At 54.2% G+C, this 16,512-nt stretch overlaps 1 protein-coding gene across 7 annotated transcripts in view; it reads left to right on the forward strand.

Moving 5' to 3' along the window:
* The window catches only part of KLHL17 (kelch like family member 17), a 113,145-nt gene that overhangs the window by 86,741 nt on the left and 9,892 nt on the right, over window positions 1-16,512 (forward strand). For all 7 annotated transcript variants that reach the window (XM_075603614.1, XM_075603608.1, XM_075603611.1 and 4 more), the window contains one exon: window positions 16,174-16,387. In XM_075603614.1, coding sequence (XP_075459729.1) covers window positions 16,174-16,387 — 214 coding nt within the window. The remainder of the gene's footprint in view (window positions 1-16,173; window positions 16,388-16,512) is intronic.

Below are 16,512 nucleotides of genomic sequence, written 5' to 3' on the forward strand. Positions count from 1 at the left end.
TGGGTAACACTCCCCCAGGTCTCTGGCATAGTGTATGAGCAGTGGGTAACTCTCCCCCAGGTCTCTGGCACAGTGTATGAGCAGTGGGTAACACTCCCCCAGGTCTCTGGCACAGTGTATGAGCAGTGGGTAACACTCCCCCAGGTCTCTGGCACAGTGTATGAGCAGTGGGTAACTCTCCCCCAGGTCTCTGGCATAGTGTATGAGCAGTGGGTAACACTCCCCCAGGTCTCTAGCACAGTGTATGAGCAGTGGGTAACTATAGGTCTCTGGCATAGTGTATGAGCAGTGGGTAACACTCCCCCAGGTCTCTAGCACAGTGTATGAGCAGTGGGTAACTATAGGTCTCTGGCATAGTGTATGAGCAGTGGGTAACACTCCCCCAGGTCTCTGGCATAGTGTATGAGCAGTGGGTAACTTTCCCCCAGGTCTCTGGCATAGTGTATGAGCAGTGGGTATCACTCCCCCAGGTCTCTGGCACAGTGTATGAGCAGTGGGTAACACTCCCCCAGGTCTCTGGCACAGTGTATGAGCAGTGGGTAACTCTCCCCCAGGTCTCTGGCACAGTGTATGAGCAGTGGGTAACACTCCCCCAGGTCTCTGGCATAGTGTATGAGCAGTGGGTAACACTCCCCCAGGTCTCTAGCACAGTGTATAAGCAGTGGGTAACTATAGGTCTCTGGCATAGTGTATGAGCAGTGGGTAACACTTCCCCAGGTCTCTGGCATAGTGTATGAGCAGTGGGTAACTATTGGTCTCTGGCATAGTGTATGAGCAGTGGGTAACACTCCCCCAGGTCTCTGGCACAGTGTATGAGCAGTGGGTAACACTGCCCCAGGTCTCTGGCACAGTGTATGAGCAGTGGGTAACACTCCCCCAGGTCTCTGGCATAGTGTATGAGCAGCGGGTAACTATAGGTCTCTGGCATAGTGTATGAGCAGTGGGTAACTCTCCCCCAGGTCTCTGGCACAGTGTATGAGCAGTGGGTAACTCTCCCCCAGGTCTCTGGCATAGTGTATGAGCAGTGGGTAACACTCCCCCAGGTCTCTGGCATAGTGTATGAGCAGTGGGTAACACTCCCCCAGGTCTCTGGCATAGTGTATGAGCAGTGGGTAACACTCCCCCAGGTCTCTGGCATAGTGTATGAGCAGTGGGTAACTCTCCCCCAGGTCTCTGGCACAGTGTATGAGCAGTGGGTAACACTCCCCCAGGTCTCTGGCACAGTGTATGAGCAGTGGGTAACACTCCCCCAGGTCTCTGGCATAGTGTATGAGCAGTGGGTAACTATAGGTCTCTGGCATAGTGTATGAGCAGTGGGTAACACTCCCCTAGGTCTCTGGCATAGTGTATGAGCAGTGGGTAACTATAGGTCTCTGGCATAGTGTATGAGCAGTGGCATAGTGTATGAGCAGTGGGTAACACTCCCCCAGGTCTCTGGCACAGTGTATGAGCAGTGGGTAACACTCCCCCAGGTCTCTGGCATAGTGTATGAGCAGTGGGTAACTATAGGTCTCTGGCACAGTGTATGAGCAGTGGGTAACTCTCCCCCAGGTCTCTGGCACAGTGTATGAGCAGTGGGTAACACTCCCCCAGGTCTCTGGCATAGTGTATGAGCAGTGGGTAACACTCCCCCAGGTCTCTAGCACAGTGTATGAGCAGTGGGTAACTCTCCCCCAGGTCTCTGGCATAGTGTATGAGCAGTGGGTAACACTCCCCCAGGTCTCTGGCATAGTGTATGAGCAGCGGGTAACTATAGGTCTCTGGCATAGTGTATGAGCAGTGGGTAACACTCCCCCAGGTCTCTGGCATAGTGTATGAGCAGTGGGTAACACTCCCCCAGGTCTCTGGCATAGTGTATGAGCAGTGGGTAACACTCCCCCAGGTCTCTGGCATAGTGTATGAGCAGTGGGTAACACTCCCCCAGGTCTCTGGCATAGTGTATGAGCAGTGGGTAACACTCCCCCAGGTCTCTGGCATAGTGTATGAGCAGTGGGTAACTCTCCCCCAGGTCTCTGGCACAGTGTATGAGCAGTGGGTAACACTCCCCCAGGTCTCTGGCATAGTGTATGAGCAGTGGGTAACTCTCCCCCAGGTCTCTGGCATAGTGTATGAGCAGTGGGTAACGCTCCCCCACGTCTCTGGCATAGTGTATGAGCAGTGGGTAACACTCCCCCAGGTCTCTGGCATAGTGTATGAGCAGTGGGTAACACTCCCCCAGGTCTCTGGCATAGTGTATGAGCAGTGGGTAACGCTCCCCCAGGTCTCTGGCATAGTGTATGAGCAGTGGGTAACGCTCCCCCACGTCTCTGGCATAGTGTATGAGCAGTGGGTAACGCTCCCCCACGTCTCTGGCATAGTGTATGAGCAGTGGGTAACACTCCCCCAGGTCTCTGGCATAGTGTATGAGCAGTGGGTAACACTCCCCCAGGTCTCTGGCATAGTGTATGAGCAGTGGGTAACACTCCCCCAGGTCTCTGGCATAGTGTATGAGCAGTGGGTAACACTCCCCCAGGTCTCTGGCATAGTGTATGAGCAGTGGGTAACACTCCCCCAGGTCTCTGGCATAGTGTATGAGCAGTGGGTAACACTCCCCCAGGTCTCTGGCATAGTGTATGAGCAGTGGGTAACACTCCCCCAGGTCTCTGGCATAGTGTATGAGCAGTGGGTAACACTCCCCCAGGTCTCTGGCACAGTGTATGAGCAGTGGGTAACACTCCCCCAGGTCTCTGGCATAGTGTATGAGCAGTGGGTAACGCTCCCCCACGTCTCTGGCATAGTGTATGAGCAGTGGGTAACACTCCCCCAGGTCTCTGGCATAGTGTATGAGCAGTGGGTAACACTCCCCCAGGTCTCTGGCATAGTGTATGAGCAGTGGGTAACGCTCCCCCAGGTCTCTGGCATAGTGTATGAGCAGTGGGTAACGCTCCCCCACGTCTCTGGCATAGTGTATGAGCAGTGGGTAACGCTCCCCCAGGTCTCTGGCATAGTGTATGAGCAGTGGGTAACACTCCCCCAGGTCTCTGGCATAGTGTATGAGCAGTGGGTAACACTCCCCCAGGTCTCTGGCACAGTGTATGAGCAGTGGGTAACACTCCCCCAGGTCTCTGGCATAGTGTATGAGCAGTGGGTAACACTCCCCCAGGTCTCTGGTACAGTGTATGAGCAGTGGGTAACACTCCCCCAGGTCTCTGGCATAGTGTATGAGCAGTGGGTAACTCTCCCCCAGGTCTCTGGCACAGTGTATGAGCAGTGGGTAACACTCCCCCACGTCTCTGGCATAGTGTATGAGCAGTGGGTAACACTCCCCCAGGTCTCTGGCATAGTGTATGAGCAGTGGGTAACACTCCCCCAGGTCTCTGGCATAGTGTATGAGCAGTGGGTAACACTCCCCCAGGTCTCTGGCACAGTGTATGAGCAGTGGGTAACACTCCCCCAGGTCTCTGGCATAGTGTATGAGCAGTGGGTAACGCTCCCCCACGTCTCTGGCATAGTGTATGAGCAGTGGGTAACACTCCCCCAGGTCTCTGGCATAGTGTATGAGCAGTGGGTAACACTCCCCCAGGTCTCTGGCATAGTGTATGAGCAGTGGGTAACGCTCCCCCAGGTCTCTGGCATAGTGTATGAGCAGTGGGTAACACTCCCCCAGGTCTCTGGTACAGTGTATGAGCAGTGGGTAACACTCCCCCAGGTCTCTGGCATAGTGTATGAGCAGTGGGTAACTCTCCCCCAGGTCTCTGGCACAGTGTATGAGCAGTGGGTAACACTCCCCCAGGTCTCTGGCACAGTGTATGAGCAGTGGGTAACACTCCCCCAGGTCTCTGGCACAGTGTATGAGCAGTGGGTAACTCTCCCCCAGGTCTCTGGCATAGTGTATGAGCAGTGGGTAACACTCCCCCAGGTCTCTAGCACAGTGTATGAGCAGTGGGTAACTATAGGTCTCTGGCATAGTGTATGAGCAGTGGGTAACACTCCCCCAGGTCTCTAGCACAGTGTATGAGCAGTGGGTAACTATAGGTCTCTGGCATAGTGTATGAGCAGTGGGTAACACTCCCCCAGGTCTCTGGCATAGTGTATGAGCAGTGGGTAACTTTCCCCCAGGTCTCTGGCATAGTGTATGAGCAGTGGGTATCACTCCCCCAGGTCTCTGGCACAGTGTATGAGCAGTGGGTAACACTCCCCCAGGTCTCTGGCACAGTGTATGAGCAGTGGGTAACTCTCCCCCAGGTCTCTGGCACAGTGTATGAGCAGTGGGTAACACTCCCCCAGGTCTCTGGCATAGTGTATGAGCAGTGGGTAACACTCCCCCAGGTCTCTAGCACAGTGTATGAGCAGTGGGTAACTATAGGTCTCTGGCATAGTGTATGAGCAGTGGGTAACACTTCCCCAGGTCTCTGGCATAGTGTATGAGCAGTGGGTAACTATTGGTCTCTGGCATAGTGTATGAGCAGTGGGTAACACTCCCCCAGGTCTCTGGCACAGTGTATGAGCAGTGGGTAACACTGCCCCAGGTCTCTGGCACAGTGTATGAGCAGTGGGTAACACTCCCCCAGGTCTCTGGCATAGTGTATGAGCAGCGGGTAACTATAGGTCTCTGGCATAGTGTATGAGCAGTGGGTAACTCTCCCCCAGGTCTCTGGCACAGTGTATGAGCAGTGGGTAACTCTCCCCCAGGTCTCTGGCATAGTGTATGAGCAGTGGGTAACACTCCCCCAGGTCTCTGGCATAGTGTATGAGCAGTGGGTAACACTCCCCCAGGTCTCTGGCATAGTGTATGAGCAGTGGGTAACACTCCCCCAGGTCTCTGGCATAGTGTATGAGCAGTGGGTAACTCTCCCCCAGGTCTCTGGCACAGTGTATGAGCAGTGGGTAACACTCCCCCAGGTCTCTGGCACAGTGTATGAGCAGTGGGTAACACTCCCCCAGGTCTCTGGCATAGTGTATGAGCAGTGGGTAACTATAGGTCTCTGGCATAGTGTATGAGCAGTGGGTAACACTCCCCTAGGTCTCTGGCATAGTGTATGAGCAGTGGGTAACTATAGGTCTCTGGCATAGTGTATGAGCAGTGGCATAGTGTATGAGCAGTGGGTAACACTCCCCCAGGTCTCTGGCATAGTGTATGAGCAGTGGGTAACGCTCCCCCACGTCTCTGGCATAGTGTATGAGCAGTGGGTAACACTCCCCCAGGTCTCTGGCATAGTGTATGAGCAGTGGGTAACACTCCCCCAGGTCTCTGGCATAGTGTATGAGCAGTGGGTAACGCTCCCCCAGGTCTCTGGCATAGTGTATGAGCAGTGGGTAACACTCCCCCAGGTCTCTGGTACAGTGTATGAGCAGTGGGTAACACTCCCCCAGGTCTCTGGCATAGTGTATGAGCAGTGGGTAACTCTCCCCCAGGTCTCTGGCACAGTGTATGAGCAGTGGGTAACACTCCCCCAGGTCTCTGGCACAGTGTATGAGCAGTGGGTAACACTCCCCCAGGTCTCTGGCACAGTGTATGAGCAGTGGGTAACTCTCCCCCAGGTCTCTGGCATAGTGTATGAGCAGTGGGTAACACTCCCCCAGGTCTCTAGCACAGTGTATGAGCAGTGGGTAACTATAGGTCTCTGGCATAGTGTATGAGCAGTGGGTAACACTCCCCCAGGTCTCTAGCACAGTGTATGAGCAGTGGGTAACTATAGGTCTCTGGCATAGTGTATGAGCAGTGGGTAACACTCCCCCAGGTCTCTGGCATAGTGTATGAGCAGTGGGTAACTTTCCCCCAGGTCTCTGGCATAGTGTATGAGCAGTGGGTATCACTCCCCCAGGTCTCTGGCACAGTGTATGAGCAGTGGGTAACACTCCCCCAGGTCTCTGGCACAGTGTATGAGCAGTGGGTAACTCTCCCCCAGGTCTCTGGCACAGTGTATGAGCAGTGGGTAACACTCCCCCAGGTCTCTGGCATAGTGTATGAGCAGTGGGTAACACTCCCCCAGGTCTCTAGCACAGTGTATGAGCAGTGGGTAACTATAGGTCTCTGGCATAGTGTATGAGCAGTGGGTAACACTTCCCCAGGTCTCTGGCATAGTGTATGAGCAGTGGGTAACTATTGGTCTCTGGCATAGTGTATGAGCAGTGGGTAACACTCCCCCAGGTCTCTGGCACAGTGTATGAGCAGTGGGTAACACTCCCCCAGGTCTCTGGCATAGTGTATGAGCAGTGGGTAACAGTCCCCCAGGTCTCTGGCATAGTGTATGAGCAGTGGGTAACACTCCCCCAGGTCTCTGGCATAGTGTATGAGCAGTGGGTAACACTGCCCCAGGTCTCTGGCACAGTGTATGAGCAGTGGGTAACACTCCCCCAGGTCTCTGGCATAGTGTATGAGCAGCGGGTAACTATAGGTCTCTGGCATAGTGTATGAGCAGTGGGTAACTCTCCCCCAGGTCTCTGGCACAGTGTATGAGCAGTGGGTAACTCTCCCCCAGGTCTCTGGCATAGTGTATGAGCAGTGGGTAACACTCCCCCAGGTCTCTGGCATAGTGTATGAGCAGTGGGTAACACTCCCCCAGGTCTCTGGCATAGTGTATGAGCAGTGGGTAACACTCCCCCAGGTCTCTGGCATAGTGTATGAGCAGTGGGTAACTCTCCCCCAGGTCTCTGGCACAGTGTATGAGCAGTGGGTAACACTCCCCCAGGTCTCTGGCACAGTGTATGAGCAGTGGGTAACACTCCCCCAGGTCTCTGGCATAGTGTATGAGCAGTGGGTAACTATAGGTCTCTGGCATAGTGTATGAGCAGTGGGTAACACTCCCCTAGGTCTCTGGCATAGTGTATGAGCAGTGGGTAACTATAGGTCTCTGGCATAGTGTATGAGCAGTGGCATAGTGTATGAGCAGTGGGTAACACTCCCCCAGGTCTCTGGCACAGTGTATGAGCAGTGGGTAACACTCCCCCAGGTCTCTGGCATAGTGTATGAGCAGTGGGTAACTATAGGTCTCTGGCACAGTGTATGAGCAGTGGGTAACTCTCCCCCAGGTCTCTGGCACAGTGTATGAGCAGTGGGTAACACTCCCCCAGGTCTCTGGCATAGTGTATGAGCAGTGGGTAACACTCCCCCAGGTCTCTAGCACAGTGTATGAGCAGTGGGTAACTCTCCCCCAGGTCTCTGGCATAGTGTATGAGCAGTGGGTAACACTCCCCCAGGTCTCTGGCATAGTGTATGAGCAGCGGGTAACTATAGGTCTCTGGCATAGTGTATGAGCAGTGGGTAACACTCCCCCAGGTCTCTGGCATAGTGTATGAGCAGTGGGTAACACTCCCCCAGGTCTCTGGCATAGTGTATGAGCAGTGGGTAACACTCCCCCAGGTCTCTGGCATAGTGTATGAGCAGTGGGTAACACTCCCCCAGGTCTCTGGCATAGTGTATGAGCAGTGGGTAACACTCCCCCAGGTCTCTGGCATAGTGTATGAGCAGTGGGTAACTCTCCCCCAGGTCTCTGGCACAGTGTATGAGCAGTGGGTAACACTCCCCCAGGTCTCTGGCATAGTGTATGAGCAGTGGGTAACACTCCCCCAGGTCTCTGGCATAGTGTATGAGCAGTGGGTAACGCTCCCCCAGGTCTCTGGCATAGTGTATGAGCAGTGGGTAACGCTCCCCCACGTCTCTGGCATAGTGTATGAGCAGTGGGTAACACTCCCCCAGGTCTCTGGCATAGTGTATGAGCAGTGGGTAACACTCCCCCAGGTCTCTGGCATAGTGTATGAGCAGTGGGTAACACTCCCCCAGGTCTCTGGCACAGTGTATGAGCAGTGGGTAACACTCCCCCAGGTCTCTGGCATAGTGTATGAGCAGTGGGTAACGCTCCCCCACGTCTCTGGCATAGTGTATGAGCAGTGGGTAACACTCCCCCAGGTCTCTGGCATAGTGTATGAGCAGTGGGTAACACTCCCCCAGGTCTCTGGCATAGTGTATGAGCAGTGGGTAACGCTCCCCCAGGTCTCTGGCATAGTGTATGAGCAGTGGGTAACGCTCCCCCACGTCTCTGGCATAGTGTATGAGCAGTGGGTAACACTCCCCCAGGTCTCTGGCATAGTGTATGAGCAGTGGGTAACACTCCCCCAGGTCTCTGGCATAGTGTATGAGCAGTGGGTAACACTCCCCCAGGTCTCTGGCACAGTGTATGAGCAGTGGGTAACACTCCCCCAGGTCTCTGGCACAGTGTATGAGCAGTGGGTAACACTCCCCCAGGTCTCTGGCACAGTGTATGAGCAGTGGGTAACACTCCCCCAGGTCTCTGGTACAGTGTATGAGCAGTGGGTAACACTCCCCCAGGTCTCTGGCATAGTGTATGAGCAGTGGGTAACTCTCCCCCAGGTCTCTGGCACAGTGTATGAGCAGTGGGTAACACTCCCCCAGGTCTCTGGCACAGTGTATGAGCAGTGGGTAACACTCCCCCAGGTCTCTGGCACAGTGTATGAGCAGTGGGTAACTCTCCCCCAGGTCTCTGGCATAGTGTATGAGCAGTGGGTAACACTCCCCCAGGTCTCTAGCACAGTGTATGAGCAGTGGGTAACTATAGGTCTCTGGCATAGTGTATGAGCAGTGGGTAACACTCCCCCAGGTCTCTAGCACAGTGTATGAGCAGTGGGTAACTATAGGTCTCTGGCATAGTGTATGAGCAGTGGGTAACACTCCCCCAGGTCTCTGGCATAGTGTATGAGCAGTGGGTAACTTTCCCCCAGGTCTCTGGCATAGTGTATGAGCAGTGGGTATCACTCCCCCAGGTCTCTGGCACAGTGTATGAGCAGTGGGTAACACTCCCCCAGGTCTCTGGCACAGTGTATGAGCAGTGGGTAACTCTCCCCCAGGTCTCTGGCACAGTGTATGAGCAGTGGGTAACACTCCCCCAGGTCTCTGGCATAGTGTATGAGCAGTGGGTAACACTCCCCCAGGTCTCTAGCACAGTGTATGAGCAGTGGGTAACTATAGGTCTCTGGCATAGTGTATGAGCAGTGGGTAACACTTCCCCAGGTCTCTGGCATAGTGTATGAGCAGTGGGTAACTATTGGTCTCTGGCATAGTGTATGAGCAGTGGGTAACACTCCCCCAGGTCTCTGGCACAGTGTATGAGCAGTGGGTAACACTGCCCCAGGTCTCTGGCACAGTGTATGAGCAGTGGGTAACACTCCCCCAGGTCTCTGGCATAGTGTATGAGCAGCGGGTAACTATAGGTCTCTGGCATAGTGTATGAGCAGTGGGTAACTCTCCCCCAGGTCTCTGGCACAGTGTATGAGCAGTGGGTAACTCTCCCCCAGGTCTCTGGCATAGTGTATGAGCAGTGGGTAACACTCCCCCAGGTCTCTGGCATAGTGTATGAGCAGTGGGTAACACTCCCCCAGGTCTCTGGCATAGTGTATGAGCAGTGGGTAACACTCCCCCAGGTCTCTGGCATAGTGTATGAGCAGTGGGTAACTCTCCCCCAGGTCTCTGGCATAGTGTATGAGCAGTGGGTAACACTCCCCCAGGTCTCTGGCATAGTGTATGAGCAGTGGGTAACACTCCCCCAGGTCTCTGGCACAGTGTATGAGCAGTGGGTAACACTCCCCCAGGTCTCTGGCATAGTGTATGAGCAGTGGGTAACGCTCCCCCACGTCTCTGGCATAGTGTATGAGCAGTGGGTAACACTCCCCCAGGTCTCTGGCATAGTGTATGAGCAGTGGGTAACACTCCCCCAGGTCTCTGGCATAGTGTATGAGCAGTGGGTAACGCTCCCCCAGGTCTCTGGCATAGTGTATGAGCAGTGGGTAACGCTCCCCCACGTCTCTGGCATAGTGTATGAGCAGTGGGTAACTCTCCCCCAGGTCTCTGGCATAGTGTATGAGCAGTGGGTAACACTCCCCCAGGTCTCTGGCACAGTGTATGAGCAGTGGGTAACACTCCCCCAGGTCTCTGGCATAGTGTATGAGCAGTGGGTAACACTCCCCCAGGTCTCTGGCATAGTGTATGAGCAGTGGGTAACACTCCCCCAGGTCTCTGGCACAGTGTATGAGCAGTGGGTAACACTCCCCCAGGTCTCTGGCACAGTGTATGAGCAGTGGGTAACACTCCCCCAGGTCTCTGGTACAGTGTATGAGCAGTGGGTAACACTCCCCCAGGTCTCTGGCATAGTGTATGAGCAGTGGGTAACTCTCCCCCAGGTCTCTGGCACAGTGTATGAGCAGTGGGTAACACTCCCCCAGGTCTCTGGCACAGTGTATGAGCAGTGGGTAACACTCCCCCAGGTCTCTGGCACAGTGTATGAGCAGTGGGTAACTCTCCCCCAGGTCTCTGGCATAGTGTATGAGCAGTGGGTAACACTCCCCCAGGTCTCTAGCACAGTGTATGAGCAGTGGGTAACTATAGGTCTCTGGCATAGTGTATGAGCAGTGGGTAACACTCCCCCAGGTCTCTAGCACAGTGTATGAGCAGTGGGTAACTATAGGTCTCTGGCATAGTGTATGAGCAGTGGGTAACACTCCCCCAGGTCTCTGGCATAGTGTATGAGCAGTGGGTAACTTTCCCCCAGGTCTCTGGCATAGTGTATGAGCAGTGGGTATCACTCCCCCAGGTCTCTGGCACAGTGTATGAGCAGTGGGTAACACTCCCCCAGGTCTCTGGCACAGTGTATGAGCAGTGGGTAACTCTCCCCCAGGTCTCTGGCACAGTGTATGAGCAGTGGGTAACACTCCCCCAGGTCTCTGGCATAGTGTATGAGCAGTGGGTAACACTCCCCCAGGTCTCTAGCACAGTGTATGAGCAGTGGGTAACTATAGGTCTCTGGCATAGTGTATGAGCAGTGGGTAACACTTCCCCAGGTCTCTGGCATAGTGTATGAGCAGTGGGTAACTATTGGTCTCTGGCATAGTGTATGAGCAGTGGGTAACACTCCCCCAGGTCTCTGGCACAGTGTATGAGCAGTGGGTAACACTGCCCCAGGTCTCTGGCACAGTGTATGAGCAGTGGGTAACACTCCCCCAGGTCTCTGGCATAGTGTATGAGCAGCGGGTAACTATAGGTCTCTGGCATAGTGTATGAGCAGTGGGTAACTCTCCCCCAGGTCTCTGGCACAGTGTATGAGCAGTGGGTAACTCTCCCCCAGGTCTCTGGCATAGTGTATGAGCAGTGGGTAACACTCCCCCAGGTCTCTGGCATAGTGTATGAGCAGTGGGTAACACTCCCCCAGGTCTCTGGCATAGTGTATGAGCAGTGGGTAACACTCCCCCAGGTCTCTGGCATAGTGTATGAGCAGTGGGTAACTCTCCCCCAGGTCTCTGGCACAGTGTATGAGCAGTGGGTAACACTCCCCCAGGTCTCTGGCACAGTGTATGAGCAGTGGGTAACACTCCCCCAGGTCTCTGGCATAGTGTATGAGCAGTGGGTAACTCTCCCCCAGGTCTCTGGCATAGTGTATGAGCAGTGGGTAACACTCCCCCAGGTCTCTAGCACAGTGTATGAGCAGTGGGTAACTATAGGTCTCTGGCACAGTGTATGAGCAGTGGGTAACACTCCCCCAGGTCTCTGGCATAGTGTATGAGCAGCGGGTAACTATAGGTCTCTGGCATAGTGTATGAGCAGTGGGTAACTCTCCCCCAGGTCTCTGGCACAGTGTATGAGCAGTGGGTAACTCTCCCCCAGGTCTCTGGCATAGTGTATGAGCAGTGGGTAACACTCCCCCAGGTCTCTGGCATAGTGTATGAGCAGTGGGTAACACTCCCCCAGGTCTCTGGCATAGTGTATGAGCAGTGGGTAACACTCCCCCAGGTCTCTGGCATAGTGTATGAGCAGTGGGTAACTCTCCCCCAGGTCTCTGGCACAGTGTATGAGCAGTGGGTAACACTCCCCCAGGTCTCTGGCACAGTGTATGAGCAGTGGGTAACACTCCCCCAGGTCTCTGGCATAGTGTATGAGCAGTGGGTAACTCTCCCCCAGGTCTCTGGCATAGTGTATGAGCAGTGGGTAACACTCCCCCAGGTCTCTAGCACAGTGTATGAGCAGTGGGTAACTATAGGTCTCTGGCACAGTGTACTGCACCGACACACTTTATTCGAGCAAATACCCGGTATGTACCTGGCAGATACCTGGAATGCGCCACTCCTCACCTCTGACAAGCCCCGTTGCATTTGCCTTCCCAGCCTGGGTTCATGCCTGGCTGATGGGCGGCTGATCTGTTAAATGATAATGATTAGGATTTAATAGGCTGCAATGCTTCGCGTGTCTACCAGATGGCATAAATTCATGAATTGTAATGCAGTATATATATATATACTGTGCAGTATTGCAGCCAGCGGGAATAAAATGCTTCAATCCCTGCTTGGAAAATAACTCAATGCACTCGGGCAGAAAACAGTCACAAACCTCAATACACCCGGGTATACCCGAATTCGTGGGACTAGCCAAGCTCGAATAAAGTGTGTCGCCAGTGTATGAGCAGTGGGTAACACTCCCCCAGGTCTCTGGCACAGTGTATGAGCAGTGGGTAACTCTCCCCCAGGTCTCTGGCACAGTGTATGAGCAGTGGGTAACACTCCCCCAGGTCTCTGGCATAGTGTATGAGCAGTGGGTAACACTCCCCCAGGTCTCTAGCACAGTGTATGAGCAGTGGGTAACTATAGGTCTCTGGCATAGTGTATGAGCAGTGGGTAACACTCCCCCAGGTCTCTGGCATAGTGTATGAGCAGTGGGTAACTTTCCCCCAGGTCTCTGGCATAGTGTATGAGCAGTGGGTAACACTCCCCCAGGTCTCTAGCACAGTGTATGAGCAGTGGGTAACTATAGGTCTCTGGCATAGTGTATGAGCAGTGGGTAACACTCCCCCAGGTCTCTGGCATAGTGTATGAGCAGTGGGTAACTTTCCCCCAGGTCTCTGGCATAGTGTATGAGCAGTGGGTAACACTCCCCCAGGTCTCTAGCACAGTGTATGAGCAGTGGGTAACTATAGGTCTCTGGCACAGTGTATGAGCAGTGGGTAACACTCCCCCAGGTCTCTGGCATAGTGTATGAGCAGCGGGTAACTATAGGTCTCTGGCATAGTGTATGAGCAGTGGGTAACTTTCCCCCAGGTCTCTGGCACAGTGTATGAGCAGTGGGTAACTCTCCCCCAGGTCTCTGGCATAGTGTATGAGCAGTGGGTAACACTCCCCCAGGTCTCTGGCATAGTGTATGAGCAGTGGGTAACACTCCCCCAGGTCTCTGGCATAGTGTATGAGCAGTGGGTAACACTCCCCCAGGTCTCTGGCATAGTGTATGAGCAGTGGGTAACTCTCCCCCAGGTCTCTGGCACAGTGTATGAGCAGTGGGTAACACTCCCCCAGGTCTCTGGCACAGTGTATGAGCAGTGGGTAACACTCCCCCAGGTCTCTGGCATAGTGTATGAGCAGTGGGTAACTCTCCCCCAGGTCTCTGGCATAGTGTATGAGCAGTGGGTAACACTCCCCCAGGTCTCTAGCACAGTGTATGAGCAGTGGGTAACTATAGGTCTCTGGCATAGTGTATGAGCAGTGGGTAACACTCCCCCAGGTCTCTAGCACAGTGTATGAGCAGTGGGTAACTATAGGTCTCTGTCATAGTGTATGAGCAGTGGGTAACTTTCCCCCAGGTCTCTGGCATAATGTATGAGCAGTGGGTAACACTCCCCCAGGTCTCTGGCACAGTGTATGAGCAATGGGTAACACTCCCCCAGGTCTCTGTCATAGTGTATGAGCAGTGGGTAACTTTCCCCCAGGTCTCTGGCATAGTGTATGAGCAGTGGGTAACACTCCCCCAGGTCTCTGGCACAGTGTATGAGCAGTGGGTAACACTCCCCCAGGTCTCTGGCACAGTGTATGAGCAGTGGGTAACTCTCCCCCAGGTCTCTGGCACAGTGTATGTGCAGTGGGTAACACTCCCCCAGGTCTCTGGCATAGTGTATGAGCAGTGGGTAACACTCCCCCAGGTCTCTAGCACAGTGTATGAGCAGTGGGTAACTATAGGTCTCTGGCATAGTGTATGAGCAGTGGGTAACACTCCCCCAGGTCTCTGGCATAGTGTATGAGCAGTGGGTAACTTTCCCCCAGGTCTCTGGCATAGTGTATGAGCAGTGGGTATCACTCCCCCAGGTCTCTAGCACAGTGTATGAGCAGTGGGTAACTATAGGTCTCTGGCATAGTGTATGAGCAGTGGGTAACACTCCCCCAGGTCTCTGGCATAGTGTATGAGCAGTGGGTAACTCTCCCCCAGGTCTCTGGCACAGTGTATGAGCAGTGGGTAACACTGCACCAGGTCTCTGGCACAGTGTATGAGCAGTGGGTAACACTCCCCCAGGTCTCTGGCATAGTGTATGAGCAGTGGGTAACACTCCCCCAGGTCTCTGGCATAGTGTATGAGCAGTGGGTAACACTCCCCCAGGTCTCTGGCATAGTGTATGAGCAGTGGGTAACACTCCCCCAGGTCTCTGGCATAGTGTATGAGCAGTGGGTAACACTCCCCCAGGTCTCTGGCATAGTGTATGAGCAGTGGGTAACACTCCCCCAGGTCTCTGGCACAGTGTATGAGCAGTGGGTAACTCTCCCCCAGGTCTCTGGCATAGTGTATGAGCAGTGGGTAACACTCCCCCAGGTCTCTGGCACAGTGTATGAGCAGTGGGTAACACTCCCCCAGGTCTCTGGCACAGTGTATGAGCAGTGGGTAACACTCCCCCAGGTCTCTGGCATAGTGTATGAGCAGTGGGTAACTCTCCCCCAGGTCTCTGGCACAGTGTATGAGCAGTGGGTAACTCTCCCCCAGGTCTCTGGCATAGTGTATGAGCAGTGGGTAACACTCCCCCAGGTCTCTGGCACAGTGTATGAGCAGTGGGTAACACTCCCCCAGGTCTCTGGCACAGTGTATGAGCAGTGGGTAACACTCCCCCAGGTCTCTGGCATAGTGTATGAGCAGTGGGTAACACTCCCCCAGGTCTCTGGCATAGTGTATGAGCAGTGGGTAACAGTCCCCCAGGTCTCTGGCATAGTGTATGAGCAGTGGGTAACAGTCCCCCAGGTCTCTGGCATAGTGTATGAGCAGTGGGTAACAGTCCCCCAGGTCTCTGGCATAGTGTATGAGCAGTGGGTAACAGTCCCCCAGGTCTCTGGCATAGTGTATGAGCAGTGGGTAACTCTCCCCCAGGTCTCTGGCACAGTGTATGAGCAGTGGGTAACACTCCCCCAGGTCTCTGGCATAGTGTATGAGCAGTGGGTAACTCCCCCAGGTCTCTGGCATAGTGTATGAGCAGTGGGTAACACTCCCTCAGGTCTCTGGCATAGTGTATGAGCAGTGGGTAACTCTCCCCCAGGTCTCTGGCACAGTGTATGAGCAGTGGGTAACTCTCCCCCAGGTCTCTGGCATAGTGTATGAGCAGTGGGTAACACTCCCCCAGGTCTCTGGCATAGTGTATGAGCAGTGGGTAACTCTCCCCCAGGTCTCTGGCATAGTGTATGAGCAGTGGGTAACTCTCCCCCAGGTCTCTGGCATAGTGTATGAGCAGTGGGTAACACTCCCCCAGGTCTCTGGCACAGTGTATGAGCAGTGGGTAACACTCCCCCAGGTCTCTGGCACAGTGTATGAGCAGTGGGTAACTCTCCCCCAGGTCTCTGGCATAGTGTATGAGCAGTGGGTAACTCTCCCCCAGGTCTCTGGCATAGTGTATGAGCAGTGGGTAACTCCCCCAGGTCTCTGGCATAGTGTATGAGCAGTGGGTAACACTCCCCCAGGTCTCTGGCATAGTGTATGAGCAGTGGGTAACTCTCCCCCAGGTCTCTGGCACAGTGTATGAGCAGTGGGTAACTCCCCCAGGTCTCTGGCATAGTGTATGAGCAGTGGGTAACTCTCCCCCAGGTCTCTGGCACAGTGTATGAGCAGTGGGTAACACTCCCCCAGGTCTCTGGCATAGTGTATGAGCAGTGGGTAACTCTCCCCCAGGTCTCTGGCATAGTGTATGAGCAGTGGGTAACTCTCCCCCACGTCTCTGGCATAGTGTATGAGCAGTGGGTAACTCTCCCCCAGGTCTCTGGCATAGTGTATGAGCAGTGGGTAACTCTCCCCCAGGTCTCTGGCATAGTGTATGAGCAGTGGGTAACTCTCCCCCAGGTCTCTGGCATAGTGTATGAGCAGTGGGTAACTCTCCACCTCCTCCTTATTCTCTGTAGCTAATGAAGTGTGTGCGCCTCCCGCTGCTGAGCAGGGATTTCCTGATGAGCAGCGTGGACACAGAGCTCCTCGTGCGCCATCACTCCGAGTGTAAAGACCTCTTGATCGAGGCTCTCAAGTACCATCTGATGCCAGAGCAGCGTGGAGTGCTGAGTAACAGCCGAACCCGACCCCGGCGCTGCGAGGGAGCCAGCACCGTGCTCTTTGCCGTAGGTAAGGGGACAGACACACCCATTCTCTGTACCAGGGTCACTGAGTATTACAGGTATTGAATATCTGAGTACCAGCGATTGTCTGTTATACTGTTGCAGTACGGTATGTAGAAGTATCAGTGACAC

This window comes from Ascaphus truei, chromosome 6 (genome assembly GCF_040206685.1).
Source record: "Ascaphus truei isolate aAscTru1 chromosome 6, aAscTru1.hap1, whole genome shotgun sequence".
Lineage (NCBI taxonomy): Eukaryota > Metazoa > Chordata > Amphibia > Anura > Ascaphidae > Ascaphus > Ascaphus truei.